Source organism: Zonotrichia leucophrys, chromosome 1, assembly GCF_028769735.1.
Source record: "Zonotrichia leucophrys gambelii isolate GWCS_2022_RI chromosome 1, RI_Zleu_2.0, whole genome shotgun sequence".
Classification (NCBI taxonomy): Eukaryota; Metazoa; Chordata; class Aves; order Passeriformes; family Passerellidae; genus Zonotrichia; species Zonotrichia leucophrys.
In genome coordinates, this window is record NC_088169.1 from 35,827,456 (window position 1) to 35,845,997 (window position 18,542).

Sequence of the window (18,542 nt, forward strand, 5' to 3'; positions counted from 1 at the left end):
GGGAGAACCACCCTGTGGATGGAAATGGGAGAGCCCAGCCCGATGCAGAATGAGCCAACCGGCTCCCTTGGGATCAAAGAAAATCCATCAGTGTATTGTCACGTTGGTGTGCGCACAGCAGTCCTGGCAGCCGGGCTAATTCCCTCTGATGTTATCATAGCTCCTCTCTTTGTGAGCTCTCTCCTGTGCCAGCACTAACACACATGTGGCTGCACAGTCTGACTTGCCATGTATCTCCTCAGTCCCACGGGGGTGCTGGACCCCTCTTTATACTGGCTCTGTGTGCTTATACTGGTTTAAGGAGAGGGTATAAAGGTGCTATGCTGTAATACACCGAATAAGGACTTTGTTCAAAGAAAGGCAGAAAACAGGAGAAAGATTCTTGGTGTAGACATATTCTTGCTCAAAGGCCAAAATTAATATTAATAAAAAACTGTGAGAAGGAGAAAACCGAATTTACTAACTGGTTTACTAGTTAGTTTACTACTAACTAATTTACCCTTGATAATTACAATGGTATTCACAGCATCATTGGTGGGTGTAGTGTACAGAAATCAAGGGGAGCATGAGAGTCCTAAATAGTATCAGGATATAGCAGTATTACTATATTATATTTATAAAAATTACTATATTATATTTATAAAAATATATTACTGTAATATTTTCACTAAAAACTTCTGCCCAAAAACGTAATTGGTAGCTGGGAAAAGGGGCAAAAAAATGAGAATGCAAGGAATGAGATTCAAGCTCCGCTGTTGAGAGTAGGATGCTTGCATGCATTAAGGAGAATATATTAAAGGAAAGCTTCAGATATATGAAGACAATTTTTGTTTTTTTTGAGGGACTTGGAAAAACTAGGTAGAAATGGTACAATTCAGGAGGCAGCAGAAAATTCCTGGATTACAAACAAAGACTCAAAGGAAGGATCCACTGTGCAAAGACTTGGTGAAGAAAGTAGGGGTTTGGGTTTGCCCTCTTACTCCAGGGCAGATCTGATCACATCATTTCCAATTCTCACATCTGTGGAAATTCACCCTGTCCTGCTAGAAAGGCTCCTCCATGTTGTGTCTCTGACCATCTACCATAATCAGAAGCATAGTAAGGTGATGTGATGCTTATAAAGCACTCTTTGTTACTAGCATCTTTAGTTTGGCCTCCAGAGAAAGAATGAAAAAGAGTGGAATAAATCAATTTATGTATCATCTCCTGGTTATTAACAGTTTTTCTTGATTTCTGAACTTCTTTCATATAGATTGAACATCTATTTTAAAAACTACTTGCAAATTTGTGCTACAAATAATTCACTAATTGTAGTAGTGACTAGTAAGAAATAAATGAACAGCCTAATAGTAGAAAGTCAACTCTATAACTGGCTCATGTTTGAATTTTGCGAGTATCCCAGTCTTCTGCTGAGATTAGTAAATTCCCTCATAACAAAAATTATCAACAAACTCTGAAGGACGCTAAAGTGTGCAAGAACAAAATAGCAAAGCTCCAGTGACAAAACAATGCAAACTGTAGTGAAATCCTGAAAAACAGGACAAGTAAGAGCTTGTTCTTTATAAATTACTAGTAATTTACAATAATAACTTTAATTGCTTCTTTGTAAAACACATGTGATGTTATGACAAGTAGTGGAAATTATGAGGCAATGTTGTGTCCCTTCAGTTTCATGGTACTGACACATGCTGTGTGAGTTTTGAGATTTATAATCCTGATTTTGACATTTCCAGGTACTGCCATTGATTTCTGATATTTTGGTTTGCCTCTGCAATGCTATTTAGCAGCACAGTCTTGTTTGAGACAGTGTTCAAGTGTAGACGTCACTGATACCAACCTGCATGTCCAGGGACAAAACTGTTAATTAAGCCTGACAAATTATCAGAATATTCTATCATGGTGTCCACAGAGGCTTAGCTTGAAATACTGAAAACTGTGATGTTTTTGATGATTAAGTGCTGAAGTCAAGCTGAAGCACTTGACCAATGTGGGTCCAGGGGAGTTCAAAACAAGCTTAAAAATATTGCTCTTATTCTAATGTAAAAATAAACAAACTAGCAAAGCATAAAAGATCAAATACTGCAAATCTACTTATAGAATGATTTCTTTTTTTGCTTGTTCTTCACAGATCTCCTTTCAGTAAACAGACAAATATTTTATGTCCAATTTTGAAATGAAAGAAGATAATTATGTTCTTAACAGCTTGATTTTCATGCTCAAATATTGCTTTCTACTGTGTTTGAAAACATTTTCAGTATCCAAATTTAGATCTTAGGAGTTTTGTAAGATGCTCTTGAAATTCTGTTGAACACTATCTACGTCATCTTAGGCTATAACCAGCATAAATCAATGAGATGAAAACTCTGTTGTGACTAAGCAGAAAAAGTCAGTCTTACCAAATTATTTGCACTGAAATAATAGCCCATGAGTCTTGTAGGAAAAAGAAAAATAAATGAGAGCAAATATATGAGCAAGCTGATTAGTATTTGCCAGTTAGAGTGTTTCCAATTATGTTATTGTCAAGGCAGTGATAACATTATCATTGCATGACATCATTCCAAGTGTAATATCCTTTCTCCCCTGAATGGTTGTTGATCCCGTGGCACTCTGGAGACCAGCAGGGGATGATCACTGTGCTTTCATGTGCTGGCACCTGTGTCCAGGACAAATCCTAGCTAAGACATTTTCCAGTACTCCCTGGTCCTAAGGGATATACACATCCTACAGTGCTATGAAGTATTTCAGCACAAGAAAAACTGGTTCACTCATATTCACAGATATTTCACCTGTACATTCCTAAAGATGTTGAGGAATTGAGAGGACATAAAATCTCACACACTGAACTGGTTTGAGAGTGGAAGTAATATCCTGGAAAATGACTGAGAAAATTGAAAAATTCCAGTCTGATTGCAGTAATTTCAGCTAAAGAAAACAATTCATTTTGAATATGAAAAGACCTTTAAATCTCTCCAAGAAAAAACCAGTTAAACAGAATGCACTCAAATGAGGAAAAAACCCAGACATTTCTAAAAATGGAGGAAGTAGCAGCAATCAGAACATGTGAAAGTGATGGATTTAGCAAATGTCTTGATTTTTTCACAGTAAGACTAAGCAAGTTTCTCATCAATAGCACTGATGGAGCATCTGATTGAATTATAACATGTGAAATGCATGAAGTCACAGCATAAAAAAAATATTTTGCTTTTAAGCTCTAGGGCTTTGTTTACCTGCAGATTTCCTGGTGACTGAATTGTGGGAAGCAAGAGAGGAAATAAAACCAAAATAAACCAAATGTTTACCAAGTAAGATGAATAAGATAAATTGGTCCTAGCACAGAAGTTAAAGAATAATTAAAAACAGTGAAGTAAAACAAATGGGCAAATTATGTTCTCAGATGTGTAACTATTCTGATATACCAGTGTAAACATGTCTATGTGAGCAGATGTATTTACAGCCCTACAAAAAAAAGCATTACCTGCAAGGCCGCTTAATTAGAAACAACTATTCTAGCATAAAGAAGAAAAGAACTGCAGCAAAAAAAAAAAAAAAAAAAAGCACAAAAGCAAAGAGATAGACCCAAGTAATTCTAGCTCTTTGGAGTGAAAATATAACTTGTGAAGCAAAAAAATACCTTAATTCTCCATTTTTTTTTCATAGCAAATTATTGCTTGTTTTCATAATTACTGTTTGCCATCTTTCAAAGGATCTTTTCTGAACATATTACTTGTCAGCAGGAAACACTTACAACTGAGATCAGGGTATCTTGTGCAATCCTGTCACTGAACTGGTGGTTATCAGTGTGGCACTGCTGTGGCCATCAGTGTCAAAAGGCCCTTGCCAGTACTGTTTAGGGAGCTGGAGGCAAAGGGAAAAGGACAATCCTTTCCTTTATTTCCTTTCCATGAAAAGAGGCTGACTCCAACTGGAGGAGTCCCACCCTTCTCACAGAGCTCAGACAGCCATTGCCCACATTGTCACATTTCCAAGCTCTACACCTTGCCTGGGACAATCAGCTGTCATCATCACTGCTGCTGGAGTCACTAGCTACCAGGGAAAAAGAAAGCCTCTCCTAAGAAATATTTTCTGAGGACCTGCAGGCAAGACTATTTTCTAATTATTTTGGAAGCAGTAATCTGCAAAAATTTATTATAGGATCACCTTATGCCTTGCCAGGATAACAAAAGGGAGATAAGGATAACAAAATTAAGGGAGACCTCAGTCCAGGAATCACTTAGAAATTCATTGCAAACACCTAAAGGAATGCTTTTGAATATACATTCAGAATCATTACTTGTACAGCTCTAATCCTGGCCTGCTTCAGTGCATTTGAACTATTCATTCACTTGTCAGCAGATGCTAGTTAAAACATGGTCTTTGGATCATCTGTCTCGAGCCCTCCCTGAGAGTGTCCAGCTTAAAGCTACCTCTACTAAATACTGTGTCATTCACCGGAACAATTATTTTATAAAGGCTCAATTTAGGGGAAAAAATGACCCATGGGGTCAACACCCCCAAACGAAACACTCTTAATCTAAATACATTTTTGAGAAAGTATCAGGTTCTCTCCTTTATAGGTCAGCAAGTTTATTATCACCTTCCTTATCACACCAACAGAAGGGGAACGTCCCACAGCACGGCTGCAGCCACGGTTTCCACACCACATTGGACACAGAGAGCTGCTCTGGCACTGGAGTCAGGGTCCTGCGATGCTCCTCTACGGCTCTGCCAATCTTCCTTATGACGGTGTCAAAGAGGGGCTCCGTGTCAGCCGAGAGAGGTTTGGCTTCAGAAGGGTCTTGTGAGAGCTCGAACAGCAGTGGAGGCTCATGATGGGCCACTCCTTCCCCAAAACACTGGCAAACCCCTCTGTCATAACAAGCCCCAGCTCCAGGAGGACTGAAAATGGGAGTCATGTAGTGAGCCTTCCAAACAGCTCCAGCTGGCAGGAAAGAAAGAATCACAGAAGGCTGGTTATAACAAGGAAGAGTGAATGTTTTTCTAGAGTTCATTTCTGGATGCACTGCAGCTCTACACTTAGTAGCTAATGCAGTAATTTCTCCTGGTGCTGTGCAACACAGACAATGCCAGTAAGTTTTTTGCCACGTTACACCCGAAAAACTTGGGAAGACGGAATCTCAGAACAATATTGTGTTAGAAAAATGTGCCCTCCGGTAGAGTGAACATCATTGTTTGAGAGAAGCTGTGTGGTGGTGTTCACAGGGGTCCCAGGATGAGGGAAGAGAGGAGAATCTTGACTCCATGTTTCAGAAGGCTGATTTATTATTTTATTATATGTATTATATTAAAAGAAAATTATATACTAAAACTATACTAAAGGAATAGAAGAAAAGATTTCATCAGAAGGCTAGCAAGGAAAGGAATGGAATGATAATAAAATCTTGTGACTGACAGCGAGTCTGAGCCAGTTGGACTGTGGTTGGCCATTAATTAAAAACAATCACATGAGACCAATCAAAGATGCACCTGTTGCATTCCACAGCAGCAGATAATTATTGTTTACATTTCGTTTCTGAGGCTTCTCAGCTTCTCAAGAGAAGAAGATCCTATCAAAAGGATTTTTCACAGAAGATGTCTGTGGCGAAGCAGTGTACTCACTGTCCTTCTGGTGCCAGCGCACGGCGTGCAGGTGCACGCCGCAGTAATGGAACAGGAACTCGTGCTCCGAGTGCGCCGCCGCTCCGCGCAGCAAAGGCAGCAGGTCCCGGCCGTCCATCACCCTGGCACGAGAAACACACCACAGGGCTGAGGTGAGCTGCACAGGGCTCTGCTCCCTCTGCACACCTCTCCCTGCAGCTGGCAGCTCTGGACAGGAAAGGGGATTGCAGATGATGGCAAGTAGGGGCTGAATCTCTGAGCAAGAGAAGAGGTGACTGAACTCGTAGATATTGATCTGTCTAAAAAAATGAACAGGACTGAAAAAGAAAGCATCAGGCTCTTAGAATGTGTTCCCAAGCTAGATTTTCCATAGTTTTGGGAAAGCAGGAGGAATAAAGATGCATTTGTTTGTACCTGTCCTGAGGAACTTCCCCTCCAGCCAAATGAACTACTGTAGGATAAATATCCATAAGGCTTGTAGGTTCATCAATAACTGTGCCTGCAGGTAACACTCCTGGCCATCTAAATATCCCTGGGACACGGATTCCTCCTTCCCAGCCTCCCATAGCTTTTCCACCTTTCATTAAATAAAAAGAAAAATCAAAAAAATAAGTTTGATTTAAAATAGTTTTTGCACAAATTTTATTGTATTATCATGTTACCTTGATAAGCCTTCTTTACTCTCTTGTTTTTGCTGCTAAGCTCCTACTGAGCAGTAGTGAAAATATGTTCAGTAGACTAGAATCCAACAATCTGAGAATTCATGCCTACAAAGGACACCTACCCAGGTTAGAATTTACTCCATTCTTACATGCCTGATTAGAATGAGACATATTTGCTTCTTGGTGATAAACCAGTGTTACCCCTTGAGTGTATAATCTTACTGAAGCCTTAGGGGTGCCTTAATTTCTTTACTAGTTGTTGCTGGGTTGTCACTGTCCCTAACAGCTCTTACCTTTGTATATTCCATTCCAGCCACCCAGCTGCCTTCCACCTTCTTGTCTTTCCAGCCATCCACCATGATCAGAGGCAAAATAAACTAGTGTAGTTTCTCTCAAGCCCTCCTTGTCAATAGCATCAAGAACCTGGCCTGTAAATGCAAGAATATGTGTATATTAAAAAGGGAAAATATCCCTCATACTACATAAATTTTAACCTCTGACTTGCAAACATTTACCAGTGTAATCATTGTTTAAGATTTTTAAGATTGATATTTTTTGTTATGATTTCATTGTCTCTAAAACCACAGAAAATTTGTGCTGCCTTGTCACCACTACTTTATTATTGGTATTTTAACAGGGAGTGCAAGAACCACGGCCACAGACAAAAAGCCTGTATTGTCAAGGGCAAAAAAAAAATTACCATGTACTGTAAAAATATGGAAAGAAATGATGATCTAAAAGTTAGTGTCTGCATCAGTAGTGGCCATCATGAAAAATATGGAAAAACATAATGTTACCCTTATTTTATGTTTCTAGACCACAGTTAAGATTTGCATTACATTACTGCAGGGATATAATATGCATTAATAATGAGGTGCCTTTAAATTTAAAATTCTTGAGCTGTTTTTGACATCCTTAATTATATTTGCAGTATGTAAATGTTTGACAGGTTTGAAACCAGATTCTTCCTGCATGTGCACCTGACTTTCCTCTCTTTTGCAAATGTGGCAACCTTTTGTCCATCATGACTGAATGATAAATAATTCTCCTTCCCCTCCAGAAAAACAGCCTGAAAAATAACATTAATCCTATTGTGGGGGGCATACTGGAGAACACTGATGAACATTTCTGGATTTATAATCGTGGCTGAAAAATATCCAGTATTCTGCATAATGCAGCAGTCACAAAAAAATAACCTGCTGTTTTTCATCTGAAATTAATTTGCTTATTGATTTTATCACTTTCTATCATGTCCTGCTTAGAAATGACCACAAGAGGCTGAATTGACCTGGGCCTTACTAATCATAGAAAATGAAATAATTATCACATATTTAGTAAGAAGAGCAGGAGAGCTCCTTGATAGGAGCTAAGGGAACATGGTTAAAAGTGGTAAACACTTGACCAAAAAAAAAAAAAAGAGTGAACATTTGGCCCAAGACTAAAGAAAGTAAAAAACCAGCACTATAAGTCAACAGCACTCACACAAGATTGCCAGATGTTCATTAAATGCTTATGATTTTTTTGTACATGCTTTTAATAATCTTTCTTGCTTTTTTAATAAAAACTTTTTATGTAGACCTATGTATTTGATAGTTGGAGACGTTATATGTCTTGTTGACTTACCCACCATCCAGTCCATCTCCTCTACATTGTCTCCATATAAACCGTGTCTGCTCCTCCCAAGAAACTTCTCTGTGGTGAGGAGAGGGGTGTGGGAATGCAAAAAGGAAAGAAAGAGGAGGAATGGCTTGTGCTTATTTCTACAAAACAGAAATCAACACTGTGTTATCAGGGAGGAAGGCCCTCAATGCAGATCAGTTGTAGTGAAAATGGTATTATTTTTGTATAGATATTTCAACAGTCCCTTCAGAAACACCTTACTTTGTAAGATACTCTAACCCAGTGATTAGGATCCCTTGGAATAATTTTGTGTCCTTATAAAATATCCTTTTTCTACCCTGAATCATAGATAGAAAATTTCCAGATTGAAGTTCCATTTCCTGCTACTGCAAAGCACCACTGTGCTACTGAAGTGAAGGCAGCAGGTTCATCTCCTGACACTTATCAGTCCATTGATAAGGCTACATCACAGCTCTGCTTCTCCTTCCCTGGCCCACACACGCATTTCTGATATCACCTGCTATTCCTTCCTAAAGCTGCAATGCTGCTGCCATTGATAGGTATACATATTTCTTAAATATAGCCTAGAAATATTCGATAAAACCCATGGAAATTGGCAAGTATTAATCAGCTTTAGTGAAGTTAGGAATAAGGGGTGTCCTTAAGCAGCAGATTTTTTTTTAAATTACATGATATGTCTATTTATATTATTCAAATTTAATAAAAATAATAGTACTTATAATCCTACATAATACTGTAAAAATTATAAAAACTTATAAAGACATGAAGGAGGAAAGTGATGTTTACAGGTTGCAAAATATCCAGAAAGTTGCAAAAGAACCAGAAAATTTGTGGACAAAGGAAGTCTTCACCTTTCAATAAATGAAATGGACTCTCTCAAGATAAGGGACGTAGTTCTGTCTGTCACCATTGGCTGCTCAGTAATTCCATGGTTTCTCATCATAATGCAGTTCCAGTAGCGCACAAATCCATAGCTTGAGAACCAGGATATGAAGAACAGGAGACTGAACACAGCAAGGCAGGTCAGCGTTCTCCAGTGGACTGAAATCAGTCCAGTCAGTCTCCCAAGGACAGCAGTGAGTGTAATGAGCCCAATCATCTGGGTGGAAATCCAGAGTTTCCTCCTGAAGGCTCTGTCCATCTCTGGTGTTTCTGTTGGCTGACAGTCACTTATTAGTGTAAAAGGCATCCCATAGAAGTAGTCAAATCCATGTTTCAAAGGGTGATGGCAGTGGTCATTGCGGGATTCACAGTTAACACCTTGATGCCACTTCCCTGAGAACAGAGGTTATTAAAATATAAAAAGATAATATTTTAATAGAATGGACTTTTCCTTACACGAAACATTTCTGAAAAAGTTGTTGGTTGTTTTCTGCTCGTGGTAACTGCTTCATCCTACACAGAAATATACCAAGTATGCAGTTATATAATGGGATTGACTAAAGTAAACCTCTACAATTTATAAATTTTCAGCACATTTTTTTGTGCTCTGTATATATATTCATGCCCTGTAGCTTCGATCAAGCATTAAAAAACCCCCAAACATTTAAAGGCAACTAGGATTTGAGAAAAGTTTCAAACTGAACAAAAATGTATGGCCTTCCTGGAGAACTGTCAAGTATCAAACAGAAGAAAACTGTCCTTTTGTAAGCATAGGGGAAAATAACCTTTTTTCGTTGTCCCTTTACCTTCCAGGTGCTATGCAGACTTGTTCCTGGGAGGTTTTGAAGTGCTTGGTGTCAGGACTATGGCAAGACTCTGTGTTGGTGCCAGATTGATAAGGGGATATGGATAGAGTAGTTAACTAGAAGCACATCTAACTGTTTGCCAGACAAACCACTGGATCCAGAAAAACTTGAGCTCAGGGGATCAGGACTTCTCATGAAGTGGTACATTTGTAAGTAACTTTGATGATCATTATATCTCTACCTACTGACTGAGAATAAAAAACTTTGTTTTATAAATATTTTTGCCATTTATTTGGATTTAATCAAAATTTAAAGAGTGAAAGCCTACTTCTTTTAAATACTGAAGTCTTAATTTATCAGAAGGAACATCTCTTGACCTTTTACAACACAATTTTTTCTTCATTATGAACATACCAACTACTTTCATGAATGGCACATCAAAACCTTGCTTTTGCTTCCCCTCCAGCTTATTCAAACAGCCTGGTTAGGCACTTATGTTGTGACATAGTAAATTAGCTCTTTTTGTGCAAACACTGAGGTTTGAGAATGTTTGAATTGAGTGAACAAAATCTACCACTCATCAGAAGCTTAATGGCATTTTTTGCAGATCTTGAATGTCAGATCAAAATGGACATTAAGAACTTTACTCAAGAACTAATTCTTATTGTAGAGAGAGGAACTGTGCACTTCCAGGATGAAGTTATCCTCAATAAATGGTTCAGTATGTTATCAGTACATGCAATAGCAGCCAGTTCTGAGTGAGTTTCAATAGAATTGCAATGTATTACAATAGGAGCAGAAAAACTGCCCCTGGGAGAAGAATTACTGTTTCTTGGCTGTAAATATAAAGAAAGAATGAAAGTTCTAGAGTAGTTGGATGAATTGCTGTGAGCTAAAATCTCTACTCAGTTTACCTCCTGACATATTTAGAGTCAGCTGTAGAATGAAACAGGTTTGTAATCAATACATAAATGCATTGGTCATAAATACAGGTGCACCTAAAGTATTGTTGGAATTCAGGTGCACTTCAACACCTAAATCTCCAGCTGAGGTCAATAAAGGTTTCTGACATGCTAGAAAAGAATCAAATCTGCAGAAGCTAAACTAAGTGTATAATTAAGATAAATTAATCTCTGAGGGCATTACTTATACAGCATTAGTTTTCTGACTGCAAAGAACCTTCAAAGCCTTTCCCAACAAAAAATCTCATTATCACCTCAGGCTGCAGGTTATTAATAGGATTTAACTTTGCAATTAAACTGGTTGTGCTCAGGGCCAAACAATCACAAACAATTCAGGTGAGACTACTTAGTGCTCATTCAGCTGTGGTGACATGAGTAGATGTTGTGTTAAGATTTTTTTGCTTCCTGACTTGAATGTAAAATTCTTGTGGTATTCTGTGTGTCACCTATCACTGGTGCTTTCCATCATCCCCCATGGTGCAATTAATCAGGATCTGTCAATCTGGTTAATCTAAGTGATGCTTTTGGCACCTGTGGTGTGATTTTTAGCTGAGATGCCCACAGGGAAAATGCCTCCCCGTTCTGCTTCTGGGAGGCGAGCAGCAGGACTCCTGCTGCAGGGCAATTCCCTGGGGAGAGTGGAGACAAATCTGATTGTTTTGCTAGCGATAGCATGCTGAAACCAAGATGAAGCATGCACAGTCCGTTCTGTCAGATGATTTAAACAACTAAAGCAATATCACTACAGAACTAACAGGAGATAGAACTTTAGTAATGCAGAGTTTTAATTGCTCAGAGGGCTTCTTTTAGTTTTGTCTGACGTGGTTGAGATTTATTCTGTTGTATTAACAGAAATCTATATCTGCAGGAAGTTTCATTAATAAATTCATTTGGTTTGTGCAGCTAATATTTTTATGTGCCAGATACAGAATTGGGATTTTCACATTTCCATGCTTGGTTGAAGTAGGGCAAATAGCTGATAAATCAGCTAGGAATGTTTGTACTTTAGCAGTCTGTGGAACTATGTGACACAACTAAGATATATAATTATTTGGAACAAGATCATGACCAAAAGTTACAACTGTACTAAAAAAAAAAATAGAGCTATAAAGTATAAAGTAAAATGAAATTCACATTGATGCTGAAGAAGGCAGTGGTTTTGGGCTGTAGTGAAATCTTGGTGAGCTACAGTGACATGCTGTGGCTGAAGAAAAAAAAAATTGCTTTGTTTGTTTCTGAAAAGCCTAATCTTGTGACACTATTAACTGTCTCTGATGTTTTAAGTAGCAGCTGTTCCCTTTTGTGTGAATCTGCTCTGAAGTGTATAAAACATCATCATGCATATTTAAATGACACTCATATTTTTACTTTTAAAAAATGAAATAGTATTGGAATAAGTATTTTATAGCTGGCATAATAATATTCATGAATAAATACAATTTTCTGTTATGTATTTTAACAACCACAGCTGTACTTGAAAGTAGGTCAAGGGTAAAATTGCCCCCTTCATCATATGCTTGTTCTTTTAAGAGAGGTACTTTTTGGTCAGAGTTTCTATTTATATATTATTCTTAATCAGAAAATAAAAATATTACGACTGAAGTATGAGAATTTACTCATTAAAACAAATGGTTTGAGTGAGATGTTCAGGTGAAACACATGCAAGAGGATCTTTAGGAGAGGAGTGTCCCCATACCTATCAGTCCTGTGCTGTAGCCTTGGTGCTGCAGTATTTTGGCAAAAGTGGTTTCGTTTGGAGGAAGCCCTCCTGAGCCAGCATTCCAAAAAATAACACGGTAATCATTTACAGCATCCATCCCTAAAAATGCAATAAAACCAATCTGAGTCAGTATAAAGGGTTGAGTACTTTTATCCAACATACTTTTTTGTTTCCTGATTTCATTGAAATGGTAGTGTTAAACATTTTTCCTAATGCCGTTTGTTAGGGAAAATGAATCTAGGACCCTAGATGATATTAAGACAGAGCTAAGACCCACCATAGTGCCCATTCTTTCATCTTTGTATCTCATATTGAGACTTTTTTTCTTTAATTTCATTTCATTTGGAATTACATGATTGTATAGGAGATTTTCTATGTCACAGTGGCACCTGGGCTGTGTGAAATGCCCTTCCTTAGTGTGAATGTGAGGGCAGGGAGGAGCACAAGGAGACTTCAGCCCCCTGTCAGCCTCAGCCTCCAGCTCACCGAGGGCAGCCAGGGAGCTCAGGCTTTCCTTGCACAGTCGCATGGCTGGTATCTGAGCCCCACAGAGTAGCTATCTCCTCTTCACCTGCAAGTTTACACCCTACTATTTAGTATTTTATCCTGGCATAACCCCATCATACAGTGCTATGTAAAGTTCAGTCTGTCATTGTAGCCCTGAACATCTCTGGCCCTGCTGTTACAGAGGGAAAGGGTCTGTATAAGCCCTTTCTAACTACTACTGTTTTCAAACTACCAGTCTCAGTGGAGCTGTCATGATAAAAGTAGGATGACATATCAGCTTCAAAATGCCTCAGGAATGAAGGCTCTGAAGATAATTTGCAATAGAACAAGCATTTGAGGGTTGCTGTTAGAAACATGTAGAGCTATTTGTTTTTCATACCTCTTCATCTCAGGGATGCAGTTTGACAGGGTAGTGTTTTTTCTTCAAAAACACAATTGGGAAAAATAATATTGCTGTCAAACTGTTATCTCCTAGGACAGATTAATTTTGACAGATACGTAAAGAAGTTTTCCCATGAATGACTCATTCTGCACCTTGACTGGAGGGAATGGGCGCACATCTGCACAGGTCTACTCTGCTCCCTGCAGGGCTGAGCTGCTTCTGACATCTGATGATGAGTCACCTCTGACAGAAATTAATTTAACTAGTGCTTTCTAAGTGTGTTGTTACTATTCTTCCTGTTTCACATAATGACTTTTTTGAATGTAACAGTTTGCTCTAACTCCATTCTCACTGCAATCTGTACCACAGAGCATCAAAAGGTAGCCAAAATTGTGCTTTGGGGGAGACCAAGTTGCTCTGCAGAGCTTCTCTGCTCTGCTTCCCCCCAGACCAGTTCACAAATACCCTACAAATAGAGAAGCCTCCTCAAAGCCTGTCTGACACCTCGTGTGTCTCAGTGAGGATGGAGTGTCTGACACCCCTGTTTGCACACCCTCATTTCTTCTGTGCCCCTTGTATGATACTGTTCCCTCCATCAGTGGAGCAATGTTTGCAGGGTGTGAGGCTTTGCAAGGCAAACCTGATCGGAGGGGGTATCTGCCAGTGAGGAAAGCTGCTCTGCTGGGCGTGCAGAGCGGGGCTGCCGCGATGTGCTGGGTCAGCTTCACTCCTTCCTTGGCCAGGCCATCGATGTTCGGGGTCCTAAAAATGCAACCAGTGCCACCAGATATCAACCAGAGAGTCTTTGAGTCTTTCAAGGGAATAAGAAATTATATACTTATCTTTATTTTTGGAAGTTTGTTCTATTTGAAGATGGCCAGGAAATATTTTTGTAATTTATTTAAATTTTCTCAAGTGATGGGAAAATATTTTTCTTTTTCTTTCTTCATTAAAAATCAGTATCTGGATTAATTTCAAGATAACTTTTTTTTTTTCCCTTGTCCTGTGAAAAGTCTTGCAGAAATCATAGAATTGTAGAATGGTTTGGGCTGGAAGGGACCTTAAAAATCACAAAATTTCAACCCCCCTGCCATGGGCAGGAACACTTTCCACTAGATGAGGTTGCTCAGTGCCCCATCCAACCTGGCTTGGAACACTTCCAAGGATGGAGTATTCACAGAGCTTCTCCAGACAGCATGTTCCAGTGCCTCACCACCCTCACAGCAAAGACCTTTCATTTCCCCCAGAGCTACCTTTCCTACACTATTTTCTCAAAGAGCTGTGTATCAGCCTCAGTGTATCAGTGTAATGGTAATTGGGTTGCCACAGGGTGACAGTGCTTGACTAGACAAGATGCTCCATGACTTACAGTGCCGATAAGGAAGCTAACAAGGTGCTTCTCATGACATTTGTATCGAGGGGGAAGGAGAAAAAGGGAAAGGAATCCTGCATGTTTTCACATTGTGTGGCAATCTCTCAGGGCAGCATGAATTAAGCCACACATCAGTAAGTAGGTGTGAAGAGGGTATTTTGCAAACAACTGGCAACCAAGAAAAGCAAGCTTGCCTGGCACACTAGTTACAGACAAGGTAATATCTTACATTTCACAATACAATATCCCCCTCTTCCAAGTCAAGGTGTGCCGACTTATATTTTAAATTAGACTGAGCTTCAGTTTTACAATTTTGTTTTTTGCAATTATCAGTTCAATGGTGTTCACAAGAAGGCAAAACCTTCATTAGAATTTTGAAAGATCCTGGATGTTTTGTACTTGCTTTGTACTTGTTAGGGATTTCTCCCTCAAAGACAGCTACCAGGAAACAACATCTGCAACATTTCTTATTCTCTACAGCCTTTTGCCAGAGGTGCAGTCCAGGGTCACTGGGCAGAGCAGTTGATGAAGTTCCAGCCTTCAGCACAATTGCCATCTCAGTTAGCTGATAAGCATTCCTCCTCATAGGAGCACTGGGTGCTCCCAAACTGATGTTTAGAAATGCTGCCGGCTTTTGCACTGCAGAGAGCCAGCCGCTAAGAAAGCCCAGGTGCTTGTCACCCGGCTAGTACACCCTGAATGTAAAAACAAAATCCATGCCTTGGGGATGATGCTGTGTAGGCCTGGCTTTGCTCCCTGTGATCACCAGCTGCCTGTCAGGAACTCGCTGACTGGAGCCTTTCAGGTTAAGATTCCAAGAACTTTGCTGGATGAGGGGAGGGATTGTAGCAAATTTAATTTTGTTCATACATGTTACAAGCCATCAGGCAGTACTGTGGCACAGTTTTCAAAGAGAAGGCAAATTCTATGTCCTTGAAGCTGAAAAGAGAAATATTTCCTGGTAACATTGCTCATTGCAGTCATTTAACTAATTTTGAGGTAAGACTGGGAAAAAAATGGTAACAGAATTAAAATGAGGTAATGAGGCCTGTGTATTGGAAGAGGGGACAATTTCTACCTTTGGGTATAGCTGTTTCTAAAGTGTTAGGCAGTCAAGGAATACACAAGAATGATTGTCATATTCCCACAGTAAAGCAGCTCCACACAGCAGAGCTGGCCCTGGGAATGCCCTCCAGGCTATGAGTTAATGCTGGACAGAGGGTTTCAGGTTTACATTAAATATCACACCAGCTCTGTTCACCCTTAGGGTCAGTTTCCTTACCTGATAGTGTCATTCCCGTAGCAGCCTACATCCCCTATGCCAAGATCATCAGCCAGCAGCAGGACAAAGTTTGGCTGTGTGATGGTGGAAGGATGGCTGAATGGTGCTTGCAGAAGCAGAGCAAAAATCAGGGGTGCAACCAGGGGTGACCTGAAACACAGAAGAGTGAAAGAAGCCAGTGACCTGGCCATTCATCACTCCCCTGCATGTGGCCAGAGACCCTCTGTCATGGGCTTGGCTGCAGAACAGACCCCTCTGTCCAGACACTAAGTGTTTATCATTTACCCAAACTGAGGTAATGAAGAGGAAAATGTCAGAACTATAACTTCAAAAAATCTCCTTTCCTGATTGTTTCCAAGTTTCCTGTGAGCAGTCTCACATGGGAATTTACATGCAGCAGATGGAATACAAGTGATTTTGCATGGCTTTGGATGTTTATAAAGGGTTGTTTTGGGAAGCTGAGAATGGGATCAACTCCCTCTGACATGGTTTTTGCCTGGACTGGGATCTTTGGGTAGTGAAAAAGTAAATAAAAAGAAAAAAAAATAAAAATCACATTGTGAGAGTAACAATGCTACTCTTTTATAACACAGTATTGCATCATTATTAAGCTTCACTCACTTTAGATTCATGCATGATACAACAGTAACTCACGATTTTTTCTTACCAAGGAGATGTTACTTGCCAAATCATTTCTGCATTTGGAGTGTTCAAATCCTGCAAAACCAAGAGCACTCTGTCATAGTTACGTCTTCCTAGTAGCAATAGCTTGCATATATTTCATATTCTGCAATAAAAATGTATTAAAAACTTACTCAAAGCCTGTTAACATTCAGTTTTATTTACTCCAGTGCACCTCAGATCAGACCCCAAATAAAGAAGAGTAAAGGCATTAATGTTATTTTTATTGCTAGGCCAATAGCAAAATATTTCAAAATAGCGAAATAATTCAATTTTCTTACATGAATCATCTATATAAAAAATACTTAATGTTCAGAAAGGAAAAAATAGTCCTTTAAAATCCAGTCTTCAATATAATTTACATTTCTGTAACCACAGACAGTTGCGGCATTGTGCTTTTTCACATAATATGCTAAGTTTCATTTCAGGCTTGTAAGAGGAATTTTTAGTTGTAGAAATTCTAGTCATCTTTTTCCAATAATTATAACTTCTTGGAAGAATTCATGACCTCTTGTTACTTAACTCTGAGAATGAAGAGGTTTCTCTGGGTTTTTTCTTTCACTGTCAGGACAGTGAGATTAAACTGTTTGAAGACTTTGAAGTAGGGGTTGAGTGAGCTTCATTCTAAAGCTTTAAAATAGACTGCTTTGAAATTTATCCCACTCCTGGCTCAACCGTCCCAAGCACCTCAGTTTTATGAATTATGTTTGTTTCATATTTATTTTTGTTTTCCAGAAATTATATATCAAGCAGTTTAGTTAATATTCATAGTTCTTGCATTTTATCCATCAATACTACAAGCTTCAGCAGGAAAAATTATATTTCTGTGCTTAGAAAACTGGCATCCAAACTCTTACAAGCACCAGAGCTGAGACAACATTGCTATCTAGAGACACTCAGTTTCCTGCGAGTTTGTGCCTTTGCTGCATCCAAAGCAGTTATAGGAAAAGTACAAGAGAACACCTCAGCCATCTCTAACATTTATATCCTATAAGCCTCTAAAACAGTTGAAGTAAAAGGGAGTTGGACATAATCAGATTTAATTGTGCAGTTGGTTGCCGCACAGTAGAGAGACAGAGATTTAAAGCACAGCTGGAGCTCAAGGCTGAACCTCCCCAGAAGCTCCTGTAAAATAGCAGGCAATATACAGAAAACAGCTATTGATTTGTTTTACTGACTGTGTTATCCCTGTCATTTCCTCAGTGAAAGGTGATGGGAGTCCAGGCAGAGAAATCACAAGCAAACATTCCCCTCTGCTCTCTGAACTGAATTTGGCTTAAAGCAAAACTCCTTCCTCCCTCTCCCATTGTTAATCCCTCCCCTAAAGTAATTTAGTTTTTGTTCCCTTCTTCATCTGTTTTAATAGTCCTGGGGGGAATAGCTTGCATATCTTTCATATTTTATCAGTTGTTTTCTGTAATGATTCAAAGTTTATAATCAGTCTTTACCTTTCTAACAAAATACTTACAAGATACTAAAATCTCATAAGAGGAAATACTTGTTTTAGACATACTCATATGCATTTTTCTTGAAAACAGTACATATTTGTGACATCAGCTTGGCAACACTCAGTGAAAAGTTGCACAGTTAATACCACTTAATTCAGTGCTGTTCAGTCTGTGAAAATTTCTTTTAAGTATTCCTATTTTGTAGACTTGATACCGATAAAAGCAAGCCCAGACTTGTAAACACATAGCCTGCAGCTCTGACTTTGTACATAGCCTTGTATGAGAAGAATGTTGTTCTAAAGGGAAAAATATTTTAAAAACTCCCTTGAGATATTTTTATCTACAGAAGGAAAAAAAAATTCCAAATAGCCATTAACATTTTGCTGTGTATTTCCCAACATAGTAAGGGAGGGATACAGTACCTGGTCGAGTTGTGTTCAAAGCAGGCAGCTGATGCACTGGTGACTTAAAATGATCCCGAATTTTTTCAGCCCGAGGAGAGCTGCTACTGCGCGGCGTTTCTGAAGGCAGTCCCGAAATGTGCCCTGGCTGCACGTCCCACAGCTCACCACAGGAAAAGC

The 18,542-nt window shown here is 39.1% G+C and overlaps 1 protein-coding gene across 2 annotated transcripts; it reads right to left on the bottom strand.

Moving 5' to 3' along the window:
* Positions 1-2,555: 2,555 nt before the first annotated feature.
* LOC135447063 (arylsulfatase D-like) lies at positions 2,556-18,542 on the bottom strand. 2 transcript variants are annotated; one of them, XM_064711797.1, is made up of 11 exons: positions 18,384-18,542; positions 16,500-16,549; positions 15,833-15,982; positions 13,819-13,940; positions 12,266-12,388; positions 8,771-9,194; positions 7,902-8,038; positions 6,572-6,706; positions 6,031-6,193; positions 5,617-5,738; positions 2,556-4,939 (listed from the first exon to the last, which is right to left on the bottom strand). In XM_064711797.1, the coding sequence occupies exons 2-11, from the start codon at positions 16,523-16,525 to the stop codon at positions 4,569-4,571; spliced, it is 1,773 nt and encodes a 590-aa protein (XP_064567867.1). In that variant the 5' UTR covers positions 16,526-16,549; positions 18,384-18,542; the 3' UTR covers positions 2,556-4,568. The 2 variants fall into 2 exon arrangements, with proteins under 2 accessions (XP_064567867.1, XP_064567877.1); XM_064711807.1 differs by having other exon boundaries at positions 16,500-16,619; positions 18,384-18,494.

What these genes read in the sequence shown, in the direction of transcription:
- LOC135447063 (XM_064711797.1), bottom strand. Translation starts at nt 16,525, where the DNA reads ATGATTTGGCAAGTAACATCTCCTTG. An exon ending in CAGATACCCCCTCCGATCAG is followed by an intron (nt 12,389 to 13,818) that starts GTTTGCCTTGCA and finishes TTGCATTTTTAG; the next exon opens with GGATGGATGCTGTAAATGAT. An exon ending in GCGCTGGCACCAGAAGGACA is followed by an intron (nt 4,940 to 5,616) that starts GTGAGTACACTG and finishes CTTTCCTGCCAG; the next exon opens with CTGGAGCTGTTTGGAAGGCT.